Source organism: Pinus tabuliformis, chromosome 7 (assembly GCF_031772625.1).
Source record: "Pinus tabuliformis cultivar Carrire ecotype Pingquan chromosome 7, CPIR1, whole genome shotgun sequence".
NCBI lineage: Eukaryota > Viridiplantae > Streptophyta > Pinopsida > Pinales > Pinaceae > Pinus > Pinus tabuliformis.
In genome coordinates, this window is record NC_142293.1 from 569141785 (window position 1) to 569151264 (window position 9480).

Here is a 9480-nt window from a genome sequence, read left to right on the forward strand (position 1 = left end):
TTGAGTGAGCACATTTAGCATCATGACCTAGAATTACTCATGTAGAGTGAGGCCTTTGGAATTGGGGCAAGGATTACTCACATGGATTGAGTGTGTCAAAGATGTTGACTAGGATGATGGTGAGCCAGGACTAGTTTGTATACCATGGGTCAAAGGCATTGACCAAAATTATGGTGACTAATTAATGATATACAATGAGTCAAAAGAGTTGACCAGAATTATGGTTCATGCTAATAATGTACACGTTGACCAAAATTATGGCGATTAATTAATGATGTACAATGAGTCAAAGGACTTGACCAAAATTATGGTTCATGCTAATAATGTACCATGGGTCAAGGTACCGACCAAAATTATGGTAAATAGTTCATGTTGTTGATTTACCAGTGGTCAGAGTTGCTGACCATGATTATGGTAATCGAATGATGTTGATGTTCATAATAAATGATGAAGTTCTTTTAAGTTTTAACCTTTTCTTAGAGGAATTTGTCAACAAGAGAACATCTAGATAGTCATTATGAATACCTCCCTAGTTAAGAGGGAGTGTTGAATTTTGTAGCTATGGTTTGTCTTCATAATTAATATTCTATCCATTGAAATATATGTAGCAATAAATATAAAGACATGTTCTTCGTGTCGGTTTCAAAGGAGAAAATTTTGAATTTTGGCTGCAAAGTGATCAAGTCAGCTCTCCCTCAATTCAAATCGGCCCCAGTTGAAGTGGCACTCATTCGGCCAGCCAAAACACTATATATACTCCACTTGTCCTCCTCCACAAGGTAGAATTCGGATCACTCAAGAACAAGGTATCTTCTGGGAATTCAAGCTAAGGAGAAGAAGACGAGAAGGATGAAGACATCTCAAGCTCTCTCTCTCTCTCACATGTGTGAACCCTCCTCCTGCAACTTCGCACATGTGAATTTCTTGACAAAAGGTTCAAACTTTTCTAGGTAGCATGTTTGAACTCTTCTGGGGAGCAAGTCTAAATTTCTGGGCATAAAAGAAGGTCGAATTTCAACCTAGGCAGATCAGACAAGACCGAGTTGGTTGGGCAAATTAATGACTTGAAAAGAGGGCAGTTTGACTAGATTTGACCAATGTTGTATTGTTGGTCAATTCACTTTGCATTTGACTAGAAGAATTAGATGTATTTCTTGTTGAACTAAAGGATCTCTCTATGGAAAAGGTTGTTGGGTTTTCCCCCAAGCGGGTTTTCCCAAGGTAAATCTTGTGTTGTCTTTGTGCATTGTGATCTCTACTGTCCTACTGTCTTTATGATTGAATTTTTGAAGTGTAATTGCTTAATGCTAAACTGGAAGTGTTAAAGTAATATCTACATCATTGGAAGTAATTATCAAAGTTTTCATAAATTAGTGTTTGTATCTATTGCACTTGAAAAATCAACAATTGATAGGTTCACTTATGTATTTGGTGAACGCACAGTCAAATATATGTTTTGCAATTAATTCTTTGCGGTAGTTTATGGTCGAGTCCACCTAAACACATTAGGTTGCTACCAAGCACGTATTGAGGTATCTCAAGGGGCCAATAGAATATGGATTGTGGTATAGACAAGTTGATGGGGTGAGGCTTGGAGGCTTCGCTGATGCAAATTGGGCAAGAAGCTCCACAGACAAGAAGAGCACATCAAGCTAAACATTCAGTGTTGGATCAACAGTTGTTTCTTGGTTTAGCTGGAAGCAGAGATTAGTTGTGTTGAGCTCAGCAAAGGCCGAGTACATGGCTGCCAATTTGGCAGCATCCAAAGCCATTTGGTTGAGGAAGTTGCTCATGGGCTTGTTTGGGAAAGAGTTGGAGCCCACCACAATCCACAATGACAATCAAAGTTGCATCAAACTCTCTGAGAATTCAGTGTTTCACAAGCGCTCAAAGCACATCGCGATTTGCTATCATCACATCCGAGACATTGTTCGGAGAAGTGTTGGAAATAGTACCAAGGAGAGGTGTTACTAGGCATTTATCCCTTTTAGCCTAGTAGACACATTAATAACTTTTGTCTTGGTGACATTTATGAGTTATATTAATGTCATGGGTGGAAAAGGTACTTAAAAGTGTTGTACCATGTACTTTTATAATATTAAAGTCACTTGTACTTTATAAAGTGACTTTATGTGTAAAGTACATAGTGTAATTTTCTAATATTAAAATGAGTTGAAAAATCACTTTATGAAAAAAATAGAAAAAAGTACACAACTTGAAAAAAGGTATAAGGAGGCTTTTAAATAATGGGGCCAATGTGTGATGGGGGTCAATTGAGAGAATTAATCTCAACCACACATCTTGAGATTTGGAGATTAAATCTCATCCATTGGATCATAGGTTTAAGGATTTAGTGTTTTCTAAAAGACAAAAGGAGAAAAGGGAGGCTCATTTCTTCACTTCACACTTGAGAGAGCATGAGGGGATGAAGAAAGGAGAAACTTCAAGGAGAGAAGGAGAAATTGCAACAAGCAAGGAGGCTCAAATTTCTAGGAGAGGGGCAATCAACCAATAGCACAAAATTCGAGGAAGAGGGCAGCTACAGCAGACACAAAAATCAAGGCAAGGAAGCATGAAATTTGAGGAAGAGGGCAGCTACAGCAGGCACAAAAATCAAGGCAAGGAAGCACGAATTTCAAGGGCTGTGGCACAAATTTCGAAGGACTGTTCAGCACGAATTTCAAGGAAGATCTTGCTGCTGTTGGGCCAATAAATTCGAGGCACAAATTTCGGGACAGCAGCCCACTTTTGCACGTTTTTTGAGGCAGTTGACCAGCAAAAAATTGAGGCAGTTTGACTCACCTTTAGCGCAGAAATCAAGGCAGCTTCTGTACAGATTTCGAGGCAGGTTTCTGGGCACAGAAATCAAGGAGCTGAGTCGTGGGAAAGTGCAGAAAAATTCTGGACATGAAAAACTTGCAAAATCTGAAAATTATCAGTCGGCACAAATTTCCAGATTTGCAATTAATGCTTCAGCTGCTAAGGGAGATAAGTACTGTGATTTATTTATGTACTTAGATTAATTTTCTCAAGCAATAAAATCCTCCTTTGAAGACCAGTTTTCCCCAAGAGGCTGTGGGGTTTTTCCAGGGTCACCTTGACCAAAAACTAGTGTCTCACATGCTTGAATGCTTGCCTAAATTTTGTATTAATTTCAGCTGATAGGAAAAGTGAAAAATAGTAGAAGTACTCTTTGAATGTTTACAATTAATGCATTCTGAAATTTATATCAGCATGACAAAAAATGTGGGTTGGGGCAAATAAACACATGCAAACTTGTAAACTGGGGTAAAAGTGCAGATCATTAATTTTCTACAAGAGGTACAGTTAGACTCATGTACATACCTACACAGGAGCAGACAGCAGACATTCTGACCAAGGCCTTGCAAAGGAGAAGATTTGTTTACCTCAGAGACAGGTTGGGTGTTGTGCAGAACACCTTGCTCTCTAAGAAGGAGTGTTGATTGGAGTAGAGAAGGAAGGATTCTGTTTGCCTAGCTGCCAAGGCTAGTAGAGGGACCCACAAGAGAGTCACTTAGCAAAATATTAATATATTTAACTATTTCCTAAAGCTGTACTTAGGAAAAATTTAAACTCCTAAAATTGACTTATGATTTAACCTCAGCCCTCCATCAGGTTTTAATCTCAGCCATTGAAAGTGTTGGTGGAGGCTAAGGTCGAATTATAAGAGGAGATAGAGCACATTATTGGCCAGTCAAAAGAGGGCACAAGTATGTGTTGTCTCAGCAAAGAGGATCAGGGTTCCAGCAGCTGAGCAGAGTTTCGGCGACCAAGAAGGAGAGTAAGAGAGAGGGTCAATTAGCCCTAGCTTAGCAGTTTCAGCATGATTGTACCATCCGCACATGTGCACAGGAGAAGGCCAAGTTGTGTGTCCGTACAACGCAAGCAGCGCATAGAAAGGTCGTAACGCAAGTGCACAAGAGGGGGTTGATTTCTCCTTGAGGAGCTAATCAGTGATTTTCTGTGACAGAAAGGGAAGTATACCCTTGTTGTAAATTTTCTAATGATTACCCTTGTTAAAGATAATAAAAGACACACACAGTTGGCAGGTTTTCCCCGGGGTTGGGGTTTCCTAGGTATATCTTGTGTTCTACATGTCGAATATGTGTGTTTGTCTTCAGCTTCTATCTAATTTCCGCTGTGCATGCCATCATTAGAAAACTAAGTGTATTTGTAATCTAAATTTCCAGAACAGCAGTTGTTTTTATTTCTGGTTGCACACTTAAAAATTTACAAATCAGTTGCTGGATTTTAAGGAAATATAACAATGTGGTGTGAGAAGATTTTGACCAATGAAGATAATATGAAGGACAGAGGAGGCTGGCAGGTTGCTGATGCAATGTTCCTTGTACAGAAGGTTTTCACCTTGAAGATTCTGAAGAGAGTTCAAAGCACATATAGAAACAGTGATCAAAATTCATGTTTATCCAAGTTCATTGATGGTTAACTATTTGACCAGGCCTTAGCAAAGGGGAAATTCCAAATGTCGAGGAAGTATCTTGTATTTGGAAAATAGCACTTCCCTTGGTAAGAGTGAGTGTTGGACTTTTAATACCTCAAAAAATGTCAAGCAGAGCACGATTAATGACAGCAATAAGCAGACAAGACCTAGACTCATACAAATAAGGCATGTGTAACAAGTGTGCAAGTCCATACAATACCAAGGTGATCCTACTCCAAAAACAAATCCGTACAAAATTTGTACAACGTTGAATGAGGGTACAATGGCATTTCTGGAGGAGAGAGAGATAGGGGCACATGCATGCCAAAAGTATGCATGTGCCATCCTCAATTCAATTCCACTTTAGAAGTTTTTTATATTTAGCAGTTCAGTTTATGTATGAGTTTTGCATGTGGCAAGGTTTTGAGAATAGATGGGATGCACTTGCACACTATTCTAGTGGGCACACCTCCTAGGAATAGATTTTTCATGTAAGTTGAGGGTGCTAATCCCTAGGCCATGAATAGATCTAGGGTTTACGTTTATTTCAGTAATGATCAAGTTTTAGACGTGGGGAGAGGAGGACTATATTTGTATACCCCAGAGTCTCTTCTTCAATTATGAGTTTTATTTATTAAGTTTTTCAGAGTAGATACAGTGAGTGAATGGTGGGTTTGAAGGTTTCAGCATATTTCCTGTTTTGAAGAGTAATAAACAGTGAATTGATTTGAGTTTCAGATTAGTGTACTTGCTGTTACTTTGTTCAATGGGATGTGTTTCAGTATCTAGTAGTTTTGATAGAGAATTCAGTTTTCTGTTTTCCTAAGTAGGTAGGTTAGAAATCAGACTAGGAATGTTAACATGTACTAAAGAATTTTAACACATGTTGATCATAGAGACGTCCAAGTAGTAATTACTAACATCAACAAATTTGGCTTGGAAAACAACTTAGTGGGGCAAAAGAGCCACGAGTTCAACTCAGCATGGGAAAATTTAGCTGGTATAATAATATTAAAATTATTAAATTATTAAATTATGAATTTTTTTTATGAAAAAAGGAACAAGAAAAATTTGTGTAAAATAACTAGTCAAACTCGTTATCTCATCAATGACTTACAATTACCAAACAAGTATCAGTTTGACCCACAAGGACTCGTGAATGAAATGCATTCTGGGTGCGTTTGATTTCCAGGTGCATTGAAATGGCTTGTTCTGGCTAGCAGGCAGGGTTTGACTAGTGATTCTGGGTCAAACCCAGTTAATCTAGTAAGACTGATAATTACAGAACCAAAAAAGCATTCATATTGTGCTCAAAAAAAACAATCGCAGAATCTGTTTTCAAAACATGCAATTAATGAATGACAAGTGTTCAGGTGATATTGTGTCTTAAGAAAATGGAATACTAATCTAGATCCATCTTAGCCCTAGATCTATTAAGTACTAGGAGGAATCAAATGCAAACCTCAATGTTTTGTACCCTTATATAATGTGTAATAATCATAGTTTTGGACCACAACTTGTTTTATCCCTGCTAATTGGTAATAGATCCAAGTTTAAGAAGGATGTATACTTGTTTATTTATAGTTGTTAGTTTATTTATAATTGTACATTTAAGAAGGATGTATACTAGCATATTTATAGTTGTTATTTAAACATGATAGGCAAAATTGCACCAAAAAGATATAGAATAAAAACTCATGTACAAATGTCAACGTTTTCTCTGGGATGCTATTTAATAACATTGAGATTTAAACCTTGCACTTTTTAATCCCTCTTGACGTGTAGTAGATCCGAAGTTAAAATGGATCTATCCTAATTTATAAGATATATAATATGTGGCTTTTTAATATCTTATGGTATTTTTTTAGATGTTTTTTTTTACTGGCATTAAAACCACCAGAGCTTCACTGGTTGGTGAAAAGGAGACGACAATATTCCCACACTAACGTTCAATCCCCTTAAAGCATGCGATATGGAGCTGTAACGGCTTCACTGGTTGGCGGGAAGGAGATGATGGCATTCCCACACTAAGATTCAAACTGCCCTAAAGCGTGATGTATGGAGTTGTAATGGCCGTATAAAGGGGCAGGGCATGGCGACGAACATGATCCCTATCCTTGGCATCAACTACAATTCCACTTCAGCATTGAATGTGTGCAAGTTTAAAGAAGCAATCCTTGGCAAATTACTAGCATTCCAGGCACAAACACACCGACATCTTCCAAATCCGAGTTGTCAATGCAATTAGAAAATGTTAACCACATGTTTAGGTGATTTTAGTTCTACTTGCGTGTTCTCTAATGTAGCCACCGGCAATACTACAGATGTAAGATTAAATCATCCATTGTTTTCATCTAAAAACTATACTCTATATTTTTATTTTCCTCAAACTCTGCCACTTCAGGGCTTGCAAAATACAGCCGATACGATCATCCAGAGTAAACCTTTCGAAAATATCCAGAGTAAACCTTTCGAAAATATAAAGAAAAAGCCGTATGTACCTTGGCCCCAAGGCCGGCAGCAGTGCGCGCAGATCGAACCCCACCGCTTCCGGCACCGATTACAAACAGATCGAAGTCATATTGCGCTACCTCCCCCACACCATCCTCTAGCTTCATTTTTCTCGACATTGTTGCTGCTGAAGGATTCCTGCAAAACCCTAACACTGAAATTAAGATTCCCATTTCAGTATAACCCGAAGTAAAGCTTCCGAAATTCACTTACAGCAATAAAAGCAAAAAGGTGCAAAACTTAACCTGCAAGTCCAGAGCCGAGGTCCACAGAAAGAGAAAAAGATTTCAAAAGTGGTGAGAGGAGAATGTTTGAAGGACACGGCTTTGCCTTCCTTTAATAGTAGCAGTTCCTCCTTCGCAACAATGGAGGCACTAGGACTACTCTGGGAAATATGGGTGGAAATACAATTGCCACCACGATGTTCACAAAGGGAAACTCTGGGTTAGAGTCGCACTATCTTTGTCACTGAATACGTCAGCGGAGAGGATGACTCCGCCTTCTTTGGGGTCTAAACCTCGGCCCCACCCTGTGAGTTTTCTATGGAGGGACGAATCTGAAAATTTATCAAAGTTGTGCTCATGTTGGGTTTAGTTTATAGCATGTTAAAATGATTTGTCTATTTTTTTTCGGGGAAAGAGAACGTAATTCTTATAAATGATTTTTTATTTTTTATTTTTTTTTTGTGGGAGAAAAGAGAATGTAATTCTTATAAATGATTTTTATTTGTAATGTTTTTAGTTTATTTAAGTTTGAAATTTAATACAAAAGTAAATTTTATATTAAAAAAAATTGTGAATTAATAGGCTTTTATATTGCTTCAAAAAATTGGATTACATAGAAATTAAATGATGCATAAAGGGAGCATTAGCACTCAAGCCTTGACCTCTATCGCTTGGAAGATCAACATAAACTTTTTAAACAACATACAAATATATAATTGCCATGACAAGCTTGGAAACTTCCCCATACAAATTATACACTACAGCAAGAGTCATAATCCAAAGAGGGATGATTGATACTAATACCCACGCCAGCATTCGCCCATGAGCACATATAAATCGACCATTACGCCGTAATTGGAGAACCACCGGGCCATTGAAAACTTTTAGAACATAACCCTCCTAAGGTGCCACCAGTAAAACCATTCGCCAACAGAGGGAGAAACCACCATCGCCAACCCAGATACCAACAAATTGTCCACAAAAATCATAGTCATCACATAACACCATAAAGTTATAACAATAAATATGAAAGAAAACATTAGAGGCTAGAAAGGAGAACCATAAGCAAACCTCAAAAGCACATTGCCACAACCATACTATGTCGTTGTGATCCATAGACCTGGAGACCATAAAGGGGCCTTTCAAAGACAAAAACCATAAGCTTTGAGACATACCTAGAATTTCCCACCCACCACCCATGCTCACTATTCATTGTCTAAAGTTGAGATATTGGCCAGAAACCTTATGCTGGAGTGAGGGGGATCCATTGGGTCCCCACCATCTAAATCACAAGCTATGCGACTCTCTATATGCACCAGCCAAACATTGATTTTATCCACATAGAACCTCAGGTTCCTAGGCATTCGCTTCACATCCTCCAAAGAGGCAAAAATATTGTATTTTCCACCTACTTATCCCTCAAAACCAAGTCCAACAAAGGTCTTCATTTGCCAATGGAGTGCTACTGAATTTAAATATTGTTTACGCCTACCCTTGGTGTGCCGAGGGTCTGGCACCCAAATTGACATATCCTCTTGCAACTTTGAGTCCAAAAGAGACTGCCTTCCTACTTTTATCTGAAGCTCTTGGATCTCCTAACATGTTTAAGGCATAATTGCATTGAAGTGAGTCGTCGCAGAGTCATTCGTAAAGATCTTTGCCCCATGCTACTTGAGTTGGGTTCTACTGCCTTCGCCCCTCCTACTCCTCATCCTCTGCCTTGGTCGCATCATTAAGTCACGGGAGGGTGCTTCAATATCGCTACGAGAGCTTCCTCTACATGCAAAAGGGCACAAAGACCAACTTGACCCACCCTCAGTAGATCCAGGATACCAATAGACTATTTCATCACAAAAGCACCAGACATATGACCTAACCTTAGACGAAGACCCACTAGAGAGGGCGGAGGACAACACTTCCTTAGTTAGAGACTCTTCCCCCTTGACCATTAAGTAATAAAGGCGCCACCCTAAGACCAAGAAGATTTTGTGCCTAAGAAACCGCAAACAATTATCCAAGCCTAGCTCAGTGCATTTGCATATCCACACAACTAAACCCACCCAATCCAACCCTTAGAGGTTTCTAGCTACCCCCGCAACCCAAGAGAAGAGGTTGACACAAAACTCGATGTCGAACCACTCCCGCAATCCCCGACAATTTCCTCAAACCATAAGAAACAAACAACACCTAGAGACTAAGACTCTAGACCTAGAAGACCAAAACTTCTAAAGCGACTAAATAAGGAACCCAAGTATAACCAAGGTGACACCAAAATGAGCGCAA

General features: G+C 38.8%; 1 protein-coding gene across 3 annotated transcripts in view; it reads right to left on the bottom strand.

Moving 5' to 3' along the window:
* The window catches only part of GR1 (glutathione-disulfide reductase), a 270345-nt gene extending 262888 nt beyond the window's left edge, over positions 1-7457 (bottom strand). Inside the window, exons 1-2 of one of the 3 annotated variants that reach the window (XM_089458518.1) lie at positions 7219-7457; positions 6964-7111 (exon numbers count right to left, since the gene is read on the bottom strand). In XM_089458518.1, the coding sequence (XP_089314644.1) occupies positions 6964-7092 (129 nt within the window). In that variant the 5' untranslated portion in view covers positions 7093-7111; positions 7219-7457. Of the gene's footprint in view, positions 1-6963; positions 7128-7218 lie in introns of all 3 variants that reach the window. The other 2 variants (XM_089458519.1, XM_089458520.1) reach the window with 2 other exon arrangements.
* Between the last annotated feature and the right edge of the window lie 2023 nt (positions 7458-9480).